This window comes from Physella acuta, unplaced genomic scaffold (genome assembly GCF_028476545.2).
Source record: "Physella acuta isolate Inbredline_101_S28 unplaced genomic scaffold, ASM2847654v3 ptg000357l, whole genome shotgun sequence".
NCBI lineage: Eukaryota > Metazoa > Mollusca > Gastropoda > Physidae > Physella > Physella acuta.
In genome coordinates this window covers 871613-889646 of record NW_026731876.1, presented here as the reverse complement: position 1 = coordinate 889646, position 18034 = coordinate 871613, and the positions used below count along the sequence as shown (strand labels likewise).

The 18034-nt window shown below is 45.1% G+C and overlaps 1 protein-coding gene across 1 annotated transcript in view; it reads left to right on the top strand.

Moving 5' to 3' along the window:
- LOC131941320 (short transient receptor potential channel 7) overlaps positions 1-18034 on the top strand; it is a 168661-nt gene that overhangs the window by 123233 nt on the left and 27394 nt on the right. The window contains exon 3 of the mRNA XM_059300523.1: positions 4925-5578. Coding sequence (XP_059156506.1) covers positions 4925-5578 — 654 coding nt within the window. The remainder of the gene's footprint in view (positions 1-4924; positions 5579-18034) is intronic.

Genomic DNA, 18034 nt, shown 5'->3' with positions numbered 1-18034 from the left:
CCCCAAATTTCAAGTGCCCCCCGGAGAAACAAGTCTGGAAGAAACACTTCCTACGCTTGGGGTCCCATTTCTTTAGTTAACGGTGTTGGTCCTACGCTTGGGGTCCCATTTATTTAGTTAACGGTGTTGGCCCTACGGTCCCAGAGGGGTCATTATACCTGGACGTCCATGCTCGTCAAACCAACCACCCGTGACCAATAGGTTGTAGCAAGGTAGATGGGGTGTTCGCTAGAGATTAATCATATCATCTCCTTTTTTAATTTTTGTAATCTTTTAATTGATTTTTAGGAGTAATTAATATTTAATTATACTAAAATTAGATATTATTTCGTTGTTTTCGGAAACCAATTTTTAGAAACAGCCGTTGTGAATAAGACAAAAGTTTGTAAAAAGTTGGTCTCTGAAAGTTTAGCCAGTTCGTCGAGATCCGTCAGTTAAGGCTGGTCTAGCTAGTTTCACTTCAGTTGTCATGGTTAGGTTAAGGTGAAGATTAGTCACCGTGGTTAGGCTAAGGTGTAGATTAGTCATTGGAGCCATAAGCCTGCTACTACCATCCCACCTACATAATTTTACATATATACGTGTATCCACACACCCGCACCAACACATTTTCAACCACACAACTCTACCTAACCTACCCACATCAAGACATAACATCACCTACCCACATCAAGACATAACATCACATAGCCACATCAAGACATAACACCACATACCCACATCAAGACATAACATCACATAGCCACATCAAGACATAACATCACATACCACATCAAGACATAACATCACATCAAGACATAACATCACCTACCCACATCAAGACATAACATCACATACCCACATCAAGACATAACATCACATACCCACATCAAGACATAACATCACATAGCCACATCAAGACATAACATCACCTACCCACATCAAGACATAACACCACATACCACATCAAGACATAACATCACATACCACATCAAGACATAACATCACATCAAGACATAACATCACCTACCCACATCAAGACATAACATCACATACCCACATCAAGACATAACATCACATACCCACATCAAGACATAACATCACATAGCCACATCAAGACATAACATCACCTACCCACATCAAGACATAACATCACATACCCACATCAAGACATAACATCACATAGCCACATCAAGACATAACATCACATACCACATCAAGACATAACATCACATACCCACATCAAGACATAACATCACATAGCCACATCAAGACATAACACCACATACCCACATCAAGACATAACATCACATACCCACATCAAGACATAACATCACATAGCCACATCAAGACATAACATCACATACCACATCAAGACATAACATCACATCAAGACATAACATCACCTACCCACATCAAGACATAACATCACATACCCACATCAAGACATAACATCACATACCCACATCAAGACATAACATCACATAGCCACATCAAGACATAACACCACATACCCACATCAAGACATAACATCACATACCCACATCAAGACATAACATCACATACCACATCAAGACATAACACCACATACCCACATCAAGACATAACACCACATACCCACATCAATACATAACATCACATACCCACATCAAGACATAACATCACCTACCCACATCAAGACATAACATCACATACCCACATCAAGACATAACATCACATACCCACATCAAGACATAACATCACATAGCCACATCAAGACATAACATCACATAGCCACATCAAGACATAACATCACCTACCCACATCAAGACATAACATCACATACCCACATCAAGACATAACATCACATACCCACATCAATACATAACATCACATAGCCACATCAAGACATAACATCACCTACCCACATCAAGACATACCATCACATACCCACATCAATACATAACATCACATAGCCACATCAAGACATAACATCACCTACCCACATCAAGACATAACACCACATACCCACATCAAGACATAACATCACCTACCCACATTAAGACATAACATCACATACCCACATCAAGACATAACATCACCTACCCACATTAAGACATAACATCACATAGCCACATCAAGACATAACATCACCTACCCACATTAAGACATAACATCACATACCCACATCAAGACATAACACCACATACCCACATCAATACATAACATCACATACCCACATCAAGACATAACATCACCTACCCACATTAAGACATAACATCACATACCCACATCAAGACATAACATCACCTACCCACATTAAGACATAACATCACATAGCCACATCAAGACATAACATCACATACCCACATCAAGACATAACATCACATACCCACATCAATACATAACATCACATACCCACATCAAGACATAACACCACATACCCACATCAAGACATAACATCACATACCCACATCAAGACATAACACCACATACCCACATCAATACATAACACCACATACCCACATCAAGACATAACATCGCATACCCACATTAAGACATAACATCACATAGCCACATCAAGACATAACATCACCTACCCACATCAAGACATAACACCACATACCCACATCAAGACATAACATCACATACCCACATCAAGACATAACATCACATACCCACATCAAGACATAACATCACATACCAACATCAAGACATAACATCACATCAAGACATAACATCACCTACCCACATTAAGACATAACATCACCTACCCACATCAAGACATAACATCACATACCCACATCAAGACATAACATCACATACCCACATCAAGACATAACATCACATAGCCACATCAAGACATAACATCACCTACCCACATCAAGACATAACACCACATACCACATCAAGACATAACATCACATACCACATCAAGACATAACATCACATCAAGACATAACATCACCTACCCACATCAAGACATAACATCACATACCCACATCAAGACATAACATCACATACCCACATCAAGACATAACATCACATAGCCACATCAAGACATAACATCACCTACCCACATCAAGACATAACATCACATACCCACATCAAGACATAACATCACATAGCCACATCAAGACATAACATCACATACCACATCAAGACATAACATCACATACCCACATCAAGACATAACATCACATAGCCACATCAAGACATAACACCACATACCCACATCAAGACATAACATCACATACCCACATCACGACATAACATCACATAGCCACATCAAGACATAACATCACATACCACATCAAGACATAACATCACATCAAGACATAACATCACCTACCCACATCAAGACATAACATCACATACCCACATCAAGACATAACATCACATACCCACATCAAGACATAACATCACATAGCCACATCAAGACATAACACCACATACCCACATCAAGACATAACATCACATACCCACATCAAGACATAACATCACATACCACATCAAGACATAACACCACATACCCACATCAAGACATAACACCACATACCCACATCAATACATAACATCACATACCCACATCAAGACATAACATCACCTACCCACATCAAGACATAACATCACATACCCACATCAAGACATAACATCACATACCCACATCAAGACATAACATCACATAGCCACATCAAGACATAACATCACATAGCCACATCAAGACATAACATCACCTACCCACATCAAGACATAACATCACATACCCACATCAAGACATAACATCACATACCCACATCAATACATAACATCACATAGCCACATCAAGACATAACATCACCTACCCACATCAAGACATAACATCACATACCCACATCAATACATAACATCACATAGCCACATCAAGACATAACATCACCTACCCACATCAAGACATAACATCACCTACCCACATCAAGACATAACATCACCTACCCACATTAAGACATAACATCACATACCCACATCAAGACATAACATCACCTACCCACATTAAGACATAACATCACATAGCCACATCAAGACATAACATCACCTACCCACATTAAGACATAACATCACATACCCACATCAAGACATAACACCACATACCCACATCAATACATAACATCACATACCCACATCAAGACATAACATCACCTACCCACATTAAGACATAACATCACATACCCACATCAAGACATAACATCACCTACCCACATTAAGACATAACATCACATAGCCACATCAAGACATAACATCACATACCCACATCAAGACATAACATCACATACCCACATCAATACATAACATCACATACCCACATCAAGACATAACACCACATACCCACATCAAGACATAACATCACATACCCACATCAAGACATAACACCACATACCCACATCAATACATAACACCACATACCCACATCAAGACATAACATCGCATACCCACATTAAGACATAACATCACATAGCCACATCAAGACATAACATCACCTACCCACATCAAGACATAACACCACATACCCACATCAAGACATAACATCACATACCCACATCAAGACATAACATCACATACCCACATCAAGACATAACATCACATACCAACATCAAGACATAACATCACATCAAGACATAACATCACCTACCCACATTAAGACATAACATCACATAGCCACATCAAGACATAACATCACATAGCCACATCAAGACATAACATCACATACCCACATCAAGACATAACATCATATACCCACATCAACACATAACATCACATAGAAAATGTGTTGAAATATTTGACCAGAGAATGTTTTGTCCTGGCAATAATTCCACAAAACAAAGTCCCGTAAAAAAAAATTACAGACAATTTTCACTTCTCAGTTTTTTATTAAACCTGTCAGTTGTCATGAAAACTTTTGTTTTTTCCTTCCCCCCCCCCCCGGCAGCTGACAGATGAAGAACGTGTGTTTCTTAACGCCGCCTACCTGGGTGACGTGGGTATCGTACGTCAGTCCCTAGAGGATTCGGTGGAGAGCTCGCTCAACGTCAACTGTGTGGACTACATGGGGCGCAACGCCCTGCACCTGGCCATAGACTCGGAGAAACTCGACGTCATCGAGATCTTGCTGGACAACCTCAGCTTCAACTGCATCGAGGAGGCTCTGCTCCACGCCATCTCCAAGGGCGCCACCAAGATCGTCAAGCTCATCATCGAGCACCCCAACTTCATGGCGGGGGAGGACAAACTGCGGCGCATGGGTGGGGGGGACGCCTTCTTCAGGCTGGAGGAGAAGAGCCAGTTCCCCCCGGATATAACGCCGCTGATCCTGGCGGCCCACTACAACAACCACGAGATCATCCAGATGTTCCTGTCCAGGAACCACACCATCGAGAAGCCACACCCCATCTCCTGCAAGTGCCAGGACTGTGTCACCAAACAAAACTACGACTCATTAAAGCGGTCAAGGTCACGGCTCAACGCCTACAGGGCCCTGGCCAGCCCTGCGTACATGGCCTTGTCCAGCCCTGACCCCATCATGACGACCTTTGAACTCCGGCAGGAAATGATGAAGTTAGCGGAAGTGGAGAAGGAATTTAAGGTAGGTCAAGGACAATGTTCTGGAATTATTTCAATGAATGTTTAGCGTAGATTTACGGTTGTTTGTGTACATTTACAACTCTTTATCTAGATTTACAGTTGTTTTTGTAGATTTACAACAGAGAGCATGCAGACCCTCAAAACTGAAAGAACGGATTCATCTGGGTTTTTTTTTCAATCATGGTTTTGTCTACCTGTTTTTTTTTTATCCAGATTTTTTTTTTTTTAAAAAGTCGCTTCAGACTATTACATTCTTCTAAACAAATAAATCATTGCTACATTAATATTAACACATTTATTTTTACATTCCTCAAAAGTGTTTCAAAATCATTCATTCCTACATTATTGTGAATTCTTTTTTTACTTTCTCGTATATACGTAGTATAGAGAAAGTATTGTAATCGTGCAAAAAAAAAATAAACCGGGAGTGATCTCCCCTAAACTTTCTCGAATATTCTAATATAACACTACAGGGGATGGCAACTCGGGATATAGACTTCTAGACATGATTTTTAATCCATTTTAAATACTCACATTTCTTAAAATAGAATATAATCTCGTAGAAAAAAGAAATGCACACCAAGTGAACGCTAAATAAAAAAGCGCATAATAGTGCGCAATATTATTACTACTTTATAAATTTACATGCGTTTTTTGAGAAATCGGAAATAGCGTAAATAAGTACTTCCGGTCAATGGAAATTACTCAAAATTTGACAGAAGGTAGAGAATTAGATCTTTTACTTACATTTCAAATTTCATTTATCTATCTGAAATAGTACTCAAGTTATAGGCTTTTGAAAAATTCAAAGTAGAAAAAGTACCACTTCCGGTTATCGGAATTCGCTCAAAAGTTGATACGGATCTACGATTTTGATAAAATACTTATATATGAAATTTCATCAACCTAGCTGTAACGGTACTCAAGTAATCGTGTTTACACACCGACACACAGACACAGACACACACACACACACACAGAGAGACATACGACAAGATTGCAAAATTATGTTTTTCCGTATCAGTGAGGTGTAAAACGTCGAGATTTGTAAAAATCTCGATTTTTTTTTTTTTTGCACGATTACAATACTTTCTCTATACTACGTATATACGAGAAAGTAAAAATCGAGATTTTTACAAATGTCCTACTTAAGACCCCGTCCTATTTCAGATCCCCGTCCTACTTCAGACCCCCGTCCTACTTCAGACCCCCGTCCTGTCCTACTTCAGACCCCCGTCCTACTTCAGACCCCCGTCCTACTTCAGACCCCCGTCCTACTTCAGACCCCCGTCCTACTTCAGACCCCCGTCCTACTTCAGACCCCCGTCCTGTCCTACTTCAGACCCCTGTCCTACTTCAGACCCCCGTCCTGTCCTACTTCAGACCCCCGTCCTGTCCTACTTCAGACCCCCGTCCTACTTCAGACCCCCGTCCTACTTCAGACCCCGTCCTACTTCAGACCCCTGTCCTACTTCAGACCCCCGTCCTGTCCTACTTCAGACCCCCGTCCTACTTCAGACCCCCGTCCTACTTCAGACCCCCGTCCTACTTCAGACCCCCGTCCTACTTCAGACCCCAGTCCTACTTCAGACCCCCGTCCTACTTCAGACCCCCGTCCTACTTCAGAACCTCGTGTCCTACTTTAGACCCCCGTCCTACTTCAGAACCTCGTGTCCTACTTCAGACCCCCGTCCTACTTCAGACCCCCGTCCTACTTTAGACCCCCGTCATACTTCAGACCCCCGTCCTACTTCAGACCCCCGTCCTGTCGTACTTCAGACCCCCGTCCTACTTCAGACCCCAGTCCTACTTCAGACCCCCGTCCTACTTCAGACCCCCGTCCTACTTCAGACCCCTGTCCTGTCGTACTTCAGACTCCCGTCCTACTTCAGACCCCCGTCCTGTCCTACTTCAGACCCCAGTCCTACTTCAGACCCCCGTCCTGTCCTACTTCAGACCCCCGTCCTACTTCAGACCCCCGTCCTACTTCAGACCCCCGTCCTACTTCAGACCCCCGTCCTACTTCAGACCCCCGTCCTACTTCAGACCCCCGTCCTACTTCAGACCCCCGTCCTACTTCAGACCCCCGTCCTACTTCAGACCCCCGTCCTACTTCAGACCCCCGTCCTACTTCAGACCCCCGTCCTGTCCTACTTTAGACCCCCGTCGTACTTTAGACCCCCGTCCTACTTCAGAACCTCGTGTCCTACTTTAGACCCCCGTCCTACTTCAGAACCTCGTGTCCTACTTCAGACCCCCGTCCTACTTCAGACCCCCGTCCTACTTCAGACTCCCGTCCTACTTCAGAACCTCGTGTCCTACTTTAGACCCCCGTCCTACTTCAGAACCTCGTGTCCTACTTCAGACCCCCGTCCTACTTCAGACCCCCGTCCTACTTCAGACCCCCGTCGTACTTTAGACCCCCGTCCTACTTCAGACCCCCGTCCTGTCGTACTTTAGACCCCCGTCCTGTCGTACTTTAGACCCCCGTCCTGTCGTACTTTAGACCCTCGTCGTACTTTAGACCCCCGTCCTACTTCAGACCCCCGTCCTACTTCAGACCCTCGTCCTACTTTAGACCCCCGTCCTACTTCAGACCCCCGTCCTACTTCAGACCCCCGTCCTGTCCTACTTCAGACCCCCGTCCTGTCCTACTTCAGACCCCCGTCCTGTCCTACTTCAGACCCCCGTCCTGTCCTACTTCAGACCCTCGTCCTGTCCTACTTCAGACCCTCGTCCTGTCCTACTTCAGACCCCCGTCCTACTTCAGACCCCCGTCCTGTCCTACTTCAGACCCTCGTCCTGTCCTACTTCAGACCCCCGTCCTGTCCTACTTCAGACCCCCGTCCTGTCCTACTTCAGACCCCCGTTCTGTCCTACTTCAGACCCTCGTCCTGTCCTACTTCAGACCCCCGTCCTGTCCTACTTCAGACCCCCGTCCTACTTCAGACCCCCGTTCTGTCCTACTTCAGACCCTCGTCCTGTCCTACTTCAGACCCCCGTCCTACTTCAGACCCCCGTCCTGTCCAAACTTCAGACCCTCGTCCTACTTCAGACCCCCGTCCTGTCCTACTTCAGACCCCCGTCCTACTTCAGACCCCCGTCCTACCTCAGACCCCCGTCCTACTTCAGACCCCCGTCCTGTCCCACTTCAGACCCCCGTCCTACTTCAGACCCCCGTCCTGTCCTACTTCAGACCCCCGTCCTACTTCAGACCCCCGTCCTACCTCAGACCCCCGTCCTACTTCAGACCCCCGTCCTACTTCAGACCCCCGTCCTACTTCAGACCCCCGTCCTACTTCAGACCCCCGTCCTACTTCAGACCCCCGTCCTACTTCAGACCCCCGTCCTACTTCAGACCCCCGTCCTGTCCTACTTCAGACCCCCGTCCTACTTCAGACCCCCGTCCTACTTCAGACCCCGTCCTACTTCAGACCCCCGTCCTACTTCAGACCCCCGTCCTACTTCAGACCCCCGTCCTACTTCAGACCCCCGTCCTGTCCCACTTCAGACCCCCGTCCTACTTCAGACCCCCGTCCTACTTCAGACCCCCGTCCTACTTACGACCCCCGTCCTACTTCAGACCCCCGTCCTACTTCAGACCCCCGTCCTACTTCAGACCCCCGTCCTACTTCAGACCCCCGTCCTACTTCAGACCCCCGTCCTACTTCAGACCCCAGTCCTACTTCAGACCCCCGTCCTACTTCAGACCCCCGTCCTACTTCAGACCCCTGTCCTGTCGTACTTCAGACTCCCGTCCTACTTCAGACCCCCGTCCTGTCCTACTTCAGACCCCCGTCCTACTTCAGACCCCCGTCCTGTCCTACTTCAGACCCCCGTCCTACTTCAGACCCCCGTCCTACTTCAGACCCCCGTCCTACTTCAGACCCCCGTCCTACTTCAGACCCCCGTCCTACTTCAGACCCCCGTCCTACTTCAGACCCCCGTCCTACTTCAGACCCCCGTCCTACTTCAGACCCCCGTCCTACTTCAGACCCCCGTCCTACTTCAGACCCCCGTCCTGTCCTACTTTAGACCCCCGTCGTACTTTAGACCCCCGTCCTACTTCAGAACCTCGTGTCCTACTTTAGACCCCCGTCCTACTTCAGAACCTCGTGTCCTACTTCAGACCCCCGTCCTACTTCAGACCCCCGTCCTACTTCAGACTCCCGTCCTACTTCAGAACCTCGTGTCCTACTTCAGACCCCCGTCCTACTTCAGACCCCCGTCCTACTTCAGACCCCCGTCCTACTTTAGACCCCCGTCCTACTTCAGAACCTCGTGTCCTACTTCAGACCCCCGTCCTACTTCAGACCCCCGTCCTACTTCAGACCCCCGTCGTACTTTAGACCCCCGTCCTACTTCAGACCCCCGTCCTGTCGTACTTTAGACCCCCGTCCTGTCGTACTTTAGACCCCCGTCCTTTCGTACTTTAGACCCTCGTCGTACTTTAGACCCCCGTCCTACTTCAGACCCCCGTCCTACTTCAGACCCTCGTCCTACTTTAGACCCCCGTCCTACTTCAGACCCCCGTCCTACTTCAGACCCCCGTCCTGTCCTACTTCAGACCCCCGTCCTGTCCTACTTCAGACCCCCGTCCTGTCCTACTTCAGACCCCCGTCCTGTCCTACTTCAGACCCTCGTCCTGTCCTACTTCAGACCCTCGTCCTGTCCTACTTCAGACCCCCGTCCTACTTCAGACCCCCGTCCTGTCCTACTTCAGACCCTCGTCCTGTCCTACTTCAGACCCCCGTCCTGTCCTACTTCAGACCCCCGTCCTGTCCTACTTCAGACCCCCGTTCTGTCCTACTTCAGACCCTCGTCCTGTCCTACTTCAGACCCCCGTCCTGTCCTACTTCAGACCCCCGTCCTACTTCAGACCCCCGTTCTGTCCTACTTCAGACCCTCGTCCTGTCCTACTTCAGACCCCCGTCCTACTTCAGACCCCCGTCCTGTCCAAACTTCAGACCCTCGTCCTACTTCAGACCCCCGTCCTGTCCTACTTCAGACCCCCGTCCTACTTCAGACCCCAGTCCTACTTCAGACCCCCGTCCTACTTCAGACCCCCGTCCTACTTCAGAACCTCGTGTCCTACCTCAGACCCCCGTCCTACTTCAGACCCCCGTCCTGTCCCACTTCAGACCCCCGTCCTACTTCAGACCCCCGTCCTGTCCTACTTCAGACCCCCGTCCTACTTCAGACCCCCGTCCTACCTCAGACCCCCGTCCTACTTCAGACCCCCGTCCTACTTCAGACCCCCGTCCTACTTCAGACCCCCGTCCTACTTCAGACCCCCGTCCTACTTCAGACCCCCGTCCTACTTCAGACCCCCGTCCTGTCCTACTTCAGACCCCCGTCCTACTTCAGACCCCCGTCCTACTTCAGACCCCGTCCTACTTCAGACCCCCGTCCTACTTCAGACCCCCGTCCTACTTCAGACCCCCGTCCTACTTCAGACCCCCGTCCTGTCCCACTTCAGACCCCCGTCCTACTTCAGACCCCCGTCCTACTTCAGACCCCCGTCCTACTTACGACCCCCGTCCTACTTCAGAACCCCGTCCTACTTCAGACCCCCGTCCTACTTCAGACCCCCGTCCTACTTCAGACCCCCGTCCTACTTCAGACCCCCGTCCTACTTCAGACCCCCGTCCTGTCCAAACTTCAGACCCTCGTCCTGTCCTACTTCAGATCCCCGTCCTGTCCTACTTCAGACCCCCGTCCTACTTCAGACCCCCGTCCTACCTCAGACCCCCGTCCTACTTCAGACCCCCGTCCTACTTCAGACCCCCGTCCTACTTCAGACCCCCGTCCTACTTCAGACCCCCGTCCTACTTCAGACCCCCGTCCTACTTCAGACCCCCGTCCTACTTCAGACCCCCGTCCTGTCCTACTTCAGACCCCCGTCCTACTTCAGACCCCCGTCCTACTTCAGACCCCGTCCTACTTCAGACCCCCGTCCTACTTCAGACCCCCGTCCTACTTCAGACCCCCGTCCTACTTCAGACCCCCGTCCTGTCCCACTTCAGACCCCCGTCCTACTTCAGACCCCCGTCCTACTTCAGACCCCCGTCCTACTTACGACCCCCGTCCTACTTCAGACCCCCGTCCTACTTCAGACCCCCGTCCTACTTCAGACCCCCGTCCTACTTCAGACCCCCGTCCTACTTCAGACCCCCGTCCTACTTCAGACCCCCGTCCTACTTCAGACCCCCGTCCTACTTCAGACCCCAGTCCTACTTCAGACCCCCGTCCTACTTCAGACCCCCGTCCTACTTCAGACCCCCGTCCTGTCCTACTTCAGACCCCCGTCCTGTCCTACTTCAGACCCCCGTCCTACTTCAGACCCCCGTCCTACTTCAGACCCCCGTCCTACTTCAGACCCCCGTCCTACTTCAGACCCCCGTCCTACTTTAGACCCCCGTCCTACTTCAGGCCCCCGTCCTACTTCAGACCCCCGTCCTACTTCAGACCCCCGTCCTACTTCAGACCCCCGTCCTACTTCAGACCCCCGTCCTACTTCAGACCCCCGTCCTACTTCAGACCCCCGTCCTACTTCAGACCCCGTCCTACTTCAGACCCCCGTCCTGTCCTACTTCAGACCCCCGTCCTACTTCAGACCCCCGTCCTACTTCAGACCCCCGTCCTACTTCAGACCCCCGTCCTACTTCAGACCCCTGTCCTACTTCAGACCCCCGTCCTACTTCAGACCCCCGTCCTACTTTAGACCCCCGTCCTACTTCAGACCCCCGTCTTGTCCTACTTCAGACCCCCGTCCTACTTCAGACCCCCGTCCTACTTCAGACCCCCGTCCTACTTCAGACCCCCGTCCCGTCCTACTTCAGACCCCCTTCCTACTTCAGACCCCCGTCCTGTCGTACTTCAGACCCCCGTCCTACTTCAGACCCCCGTCCTACTTCAGACCCTCGTCCTCAAAAAAAAACCCGCCTTATTTCCGCCTAGCCTAACACGGGCAAACATAGACATTAATTTGCGTGGTGCCCAAGTTTTGTCAAGGTTTGTCAGTTTTCTAGACAATCTCTCGGCCAAGCGGCGACCTAGGGTCGAATCATTTCCTCGGCAGAGACACAACTTGTTTGGCCAATTTTGTTGGGAAACAAAACCAGATAAATGTAAGGCAACAGAAGAATATAAAAAAAATGTCTTGAGAGATTTAAGCACAAAAAGAAAAAATAAGAATATAATATAACCGACGAACTGTAAAAGAAAGTATGAAAGCATTATCTCATTTAACTTTGTGACGATTTGATATAAACTACACCCCATGTTTCGATGGTGTTTGGGATTGGCCCACTCAGGTGTTATGAAGATTCGATCTGAGTTTTGGGATGCTGAGCTTGTCTCGTTTTGGTCTACTGGAAGCAGAGGCGTGTGCAGGGGGGGGGGGGTCACGGATTAAACCAGAGATCTACTTTTGATTATCTTTGGGTTTTTGTATCACTATCTAGTGACATCTGCCCACACTAGCAACAAGTTGACAGGTCACTTGAAGGTCTTAATATATGGCATCTTGTCTAGGTCTTGTCTACATCTTGTCTAGATCTTGTCTACATATTGTCTAGATCTTGTCTACATCTTGTTTAGATGCGCGTAATTTTAGAATGGTTTTTTAGACACCCTAGGCAAAAATATAGTGTGGGTGGGAATCAGAATAAACTAACAAGAACATTCTCACTTAACTTCGAGACCACAAATATGGGACAACGTGGACGTCTGTTGTTTAACTACAGATTCCCGACCGACAGGGAACGTACATACATCGGGGTCGTTTAGTTCAAATAGAAAAAAAAGTAAAATGTGAATCATGATACAGCAGAACAAACTTTTAATACAGTCGGAAACTCTAGTCCTTGAAACAAACGCTCTTAGCAAATGATTTTGTGATGAGCAGTATTGAAAAGAGATATTTGAATAGGCATGGAAAGTCTGGGTAATCATACACATTTTTTAAAAAATCTTTTTTAAAAATATGGCATGCGATAAAATGATAGTTACAAACAGCTTTAATTTTGCTTTATTTTTTACTAATTTTGTAGAAATTAAAGCTGTTTGGGAACCATAGATTACACTTATTTTTATATTTTTGTATCGAATATAAGCCGTTAAAAAGCCGTTTAGAATTATTTTATCAATTTAAATATTTTTAAAAACTGCCCTCGAACTCTCCTTAAAGGCAACCGGAACGGCAAAGGAGAAAAAAACAGTAAGTCCGACAATTGTTTTCCATGATAAAAATACTCAATAGTTATCCATGGTGTATAGCGGGGTATTGTATTTATATTAAATAATATAGCATCCCCAATCACCACAACACCCTAACTCTACTTATCCAAATTAAAAATAAAAGTGTTTGCTAAATTATTATTATATTACTCGTAATTATTCTTTGAATATTTCTAGCCTTAATAAAACCGGAAATAATTTTGCACTTATTACATACATGTTATAAAATATTCAATTTTGGTTGAAATAGGTGCTTCCTGGCACCAAACATTTGGAACCTTTTGAAGAGCTCACGGGCTGAACTACACACGTCCACTTTTTGAAACTTTTTAGTTAGCGTCCTTTTCGTGTAGTACTAGTGCATATCTATCATATATAAAGATATGAAAGCAAAAACCCAGCTTAATACCGCAATATTTAGTGTGTGTTGTTATGTTTTGTGATGTGGTTTTGCATTGTTTGTGTGTTGTGTTGTTTGGGTTTTGTGATGTAGTTTTGTATTGTTTGTGTGTTGTGTTGTTTGGGTTTTGTGATGTGGTTTTGTATTGTTTGTGTGTTGTGTTGTTTGGGTTTTGTGATGTGGTTTTGTATTGTTTGTGTGTTGTGTTGTTTGGGTTTTGTGATGTGGTTTTGTATTGTTTGTGTGTTGTGTTGTTTGGGTTTTGTGATGTGGTTTTGTATTGTTTGTGTGTTGTGTTGTTTGGGTTTTGTGATGTAGTTTTGTATTGTTTGTGTGTTGTGTTGTTTGGGTTTTGTGATGTAGTTTTGTATTGTTTGTGTGTTGTGTTGTTTGGGTTTTGTGATGTGGTTTTGTATTGTTTGTGTGTTGTGTTGTTTGGGTTATGTGATGTAGTTTTGTATTATTTGTGTGTTGTGTTGTTTGGGTTTTGTGATGTGGTTTTGTATTGTTTGTGTGTTGTGTTGTTTGGGTTTTGTGATGTGGTTTTGTATTGTTTGTGTGTTGTGTTGTTTGGGTTTTGTGATGTGGTTTTGTATTGTTTGTGTGTTGTGTTGTTTGGGTTTTGTGATGTGGTTTTGTATTGTTTTTGTGTTGTGTTGTTTGGGTTTTGTGATGTGGTTTTGTATTGTTTGTGTGTTGTGTTGTTTGGGTTTTGTGATGTAGTTTTATATTGTTTGTGTGTTGTGTTGTTTGGGTTTTGTGATGTGGTTTTGTATTGTTTGTGTGTTGTGTTGTTTGGGTTTTGTGATGTGGTTTTGTATTGTTTGTGTGTTGTGTTGTTTGGGTTTTGTGATGTGGTTTTGTATTGTTTGTGTGTTGTGTTGTTTGGGTTTTGTGATGTGGTTTTGTGTTGTTTGTGTGTTGTGTTGTTTGGGTTTTGTGATGTGGTTTTGTATTGTTTTTGTGTTGTTGTTTTCTTTGGGTTTTGTGATGTGGTTTTGTATTGTTTGTGTGTTGAGTACTTTTGTTGTCTCGTTTTGATTTGTTGAGGATCGTTAGCCTTGAACTTGTTCTGATGACTAAAGTCAATCGAGGCATTCTAAATATTTTGCCGCTGTTACGCATACACCCCACCCCACCCACACTTACCCACAACACCCACACCCAGCTGTACGACCCAGGGGCTATTCGCATCGGTCCCGTAACCTTCCACCCCAGCCACTGACCTTTACCCCTGAGCCCCCTCGACCCCCCGACCCCAGGGACCTAACAATCCCGGAACTCATCCTGACATGCTTTTATCGTGATGCATCGTCCCCCATAATGCACCTGTGCACCCAGTCAGATCTGCAATTACGTCTCACGTGACACGTTCTATTCATAGACGCGCGTGATCAAGGGATGTAAATGTTCATTTCTCGATACGATGTTCATATCAATCAACTCTAGCTCCGCCATCTACAACCTTACTTGACGCTTCAACTTTCGTGTATCATAACTCTAGTTTCGAACTTTTCTATTTCAAGTTTCTACTATCGACACTTCCTATTCGTTGCCCAGTCTTTAGACCATGATACGCCTCTTTCAGTCCTCTACTTTAGACATTTCTAGCCTGTTTCATACAACTACTTTTATTCTATGCCTCTACTTTGGACATTTTCCCCTACTTGGTGATCTAATTTCGAATTTTTTATCCAATTTGTTTGAATGGTTTCAAACATTTCTCTTCTTTTTTCATGCTTCTACTTTCGAACTCTTGTTCTCACTTATGCTTCTACGTTCGAACATTACTCTCATGTATGCCTTGATACTGCTGCTAGTCAAGAACTGGTATTTCCAGTTTCTCAAAAAATCTTCAGTTGTCAGAGCATCGCGGGGCCCTCTCGTGAGCCACCTGTCACCCTACCGCAAGGGACCCTGTAGTTCCCTGGTTCGGTTTAATCATAGAATGTTGTAGACCACCGTGTCACTATTGTAGGGCGCTCTTTAAAACTAATGTAAGCGCCTTATTCAATTTACTCAACGATTATAATAGCATAGCCCATCGTATCCATTGTGTATGGTACTCTTTAAAACGAAATTAGACGCCACATTTCTCACAGGCGCCCAATCGTACCCTGCTGGGGAGCCGCTCTTTTTCCCACGTTTTCTTTAACTTGCTTTCGCGTCTGTTTGTTTGTCTTTCCATCAAATCTTGCGATCGAAATTTCAGGCACTTCCCAGTTAGCTAGCGTGCTGAAATTTTCAGGGAAGCTTTGCTTCCGATGACAATACAATATTCAATTATTATTAGTACTAAATTGATCAATGGAAAAACTTTATTGATCATTTTAGACTCCAATTGATTTGTACAAAAAAGGGACATAACCTAGTAATTGTAATTTGATAAAAACAAGGTTCGGTACTTTCCCTCCTTATTAGTTCAACCAGAAAACGTGGGTTTTTTTTTAATTTTTAATGATAATTATTTTTCAATTTTGATTTGTTGGCAGTTGGATGAAAGTTGTAGTAATGAATAAAAAGCACCCATGCAAAAAGACAGACAAATATATATATATATATATATATATATATATATATATATATATATATATATATATATATATATATATATATATATATATATATATATATATATATATATAACGACCTAAGCTCCGACTTGGCACAATGGAAGAAGTTGTAATTCACTCTGAACCCTTCCGATTGAGTCTCTAATAGAAAATCGTTCGAAAGTAATTTCCAAGCAATTTTAGAACGGGAGAGCAGGATAAATGTGGCGGTCTACAATAATTGCCTCTCGTTGATTAGTTGTGCTTTATAATTGATTTGATGAGGCCACTTGTTTTTTATGCCAAAAATATAATTATCAGGTAATAGATTTGTGGTTACAGTTTAATGCGTAGTCTCACACACTCACGTACACACACACGTGCACACACACACATACACACACGTGCACTCAGACACCCTCGCGTGTGCACGTGCACACACTCACACACACACATACACACACACACTGATGTACACGCACACACTGAATGAAAGAGCTCATCCTATTGGCATCTATGTTCATGTTCTACGTCTGGATTGGTTTATTGTTTGTACACATGTCAAGATTGGTTCATTGTTTTGTACACATGTCAGGATTGGTTCATTGTTTGTACACATGTCAGGATTGGTTCATTGTTTTGTACACATGTCAGGATTGGTTCATTGTTTGTACACATGTCAGGATTGGTTTATTGTTTGTACACATGTCAAGATTGGTTCATCGTTTTGTACACATGTCAGGATTGGTTCATTGTTTTGTACACATGTCAGGATTGGTTCATCGTTTTGTACACATGTCAGGATTGGTTTATTGTTTGTACACATGTCAAGATTGGTTCATTGTTTTGTACACATGTCAGGATTGGTTCATTGTTTGTACACATGTCAGGATTGGTTCATTGTTTTGTACACATGTCAGGATTGGTTCATTGTTTGTACACATGTCAAGATTGGTTCATCGTTTTGTACACATGTCAGGATTGGTTCATCGTTTTGTACACATGTCAGGATTGGTTCATCGTTTTGTACACATGTCAGGATTGGTTCATCGTTTTGTACACATGTCAGGATTGGTTCATCGTTTTATACACATGTCAGGATTGGTTCATCGTTTTATACACATGTCAGGATTGGTTCATCGTTTTGTACACATGTCAGGATTGGTTCATTGTTTTGTACACATGTCAGGATTGGTTGATTGTTTTGTACACATGTCAGGATTGGTTCATCGTTTTGTACACATGTCAGGATTGGTTCATTGTT